This window comes from Dipodomys ordii, unplaced genomic scaffold (assembly GCF_000151885.1).
Source record: "Dipodomys ordii isolate 6190 unplaced genomic scaffold, Dord_2.0 Scaffold2, whole genome shotgun sequence".
Classification (NCBI taxonomy): Eukaryota; Metazoa; Chordata; class Mammalia; order Rodentia; family Heteromyidae; genus Dipodomys; species Dipodomys ordii.
In genome coordinates this window covers 23,628,401-23,629,467 of record NW_012267218.1, presented here as the reverse complement: position 1 = coordinate 23,629,467, position 1,067 = coordinate 23,628,401, and the positions used below count along the sequence as shown (strand labels likewise).

The window sequence follows — 1,067 nt, the reverse complement described above, 5'->3', positions numbered from 1 at the left end:
CCCCTCCCTCCCTTGCCTAGCATGCATGAAGCCCTGGATTCCATTCCTCAGTACCACATAAACAGAAAAAGCTGGAAGTGGTGCTTTGACTCAAGTGGTATAGTGCTAGCCTTGAGCCAAAGAAGCTCAGGGACAGTGTCCAAGCCTTGAGTTCAAGCCCAGGACTGGCAAAAAAAAAAAAAAGACTCTGAGTACTACCAAAAGAATCCCCCTCAAAAACTGGGTATTAGTGCTTCATGCTATTAGCCTAGCTACTCAGGAAACCAAGATCTGAGATTTGTAATTCAGAGCTTTCCTGAACAGACAAAATACAAGACTCTTCTATCTAGTTAACCAGCAAAAAGCCAGAAATTAAGGTGTGGCTCAAGTGTTAGAGTAACATCTTTGAAAGAAACTCTTGAATCTTGAATTAAAGGCATATACACAAAAAACTTACAAGTTACATTCTAGAGATTTTACAATGCAAATATGAAGTATACACTTAAAATGGTAAATTAATATTTTACCACATCTATAAACTAAATTGATTACAGAATTAACTTATTCTGATGAAATCTGGATTCTTAAAATCTTGAAATAGCAGATTAAGACTGTTGGGAGATGTCCCTTCCTCCTGCTTGTTTTAGCTATGTAAAAATACTGAAACATATACAGAAAATTAGGACAGTTATTTCTTTACCTTCCTGACTCTGATTTTCATTTATAGATTGAACTATTGAAACAGCAATTGGTTGAGACAAAGGAAAAAGCTCAAGAGGAGAAGGAAAAGTTGGTGAGTATATGTATACTAATACTTCACTTATTAAGTGATTATGTTTCCAGTGAATTCAATTACCTAAGATCATTAAGAATAAGTAAAAGGGCTGGGAATGTGGCTTAGTGGTGGAGTGCTTGCCTAGCATGCATGAAGTCCTGAGTTCGATTCCGCAATACCACTTAAACAAAGTGGCCCTGTGGCTCAGGTGGTAGAGTGTTAGTCTTGAGCAAAAGAAGCTCAGGACAGTGCTCAGGCCCTGAGTTCAAGCCCCGAACTGACAAGAAGAAGAAGAAGAAGAAGAAGAAGAAGA

General features: G+C 38.1%; 1 protein-coding gene across 1 annotated transcript in view; it reads left to right on the top strand.

Moving 5' to 3' along the window:
• Ccdc176 (coiled-coil domain containing 176) overlaps positions 1 to 1,067 on the top strand; it is a 29,803-nt gene that overhangs the window by 4,097 nt on the left and 24,639 nt on the right. Inside the window, exon 3 of the mRNA XM_013013540.1 lies at positions 707 to 772. Within this exon, the coding sequence (XP_012868994.1) occupies positions 707 to 772 (66 nt within the window). The remainder of the gene's footprint in view (positions 1 to 706; positions 773 to 1,067) is intronic.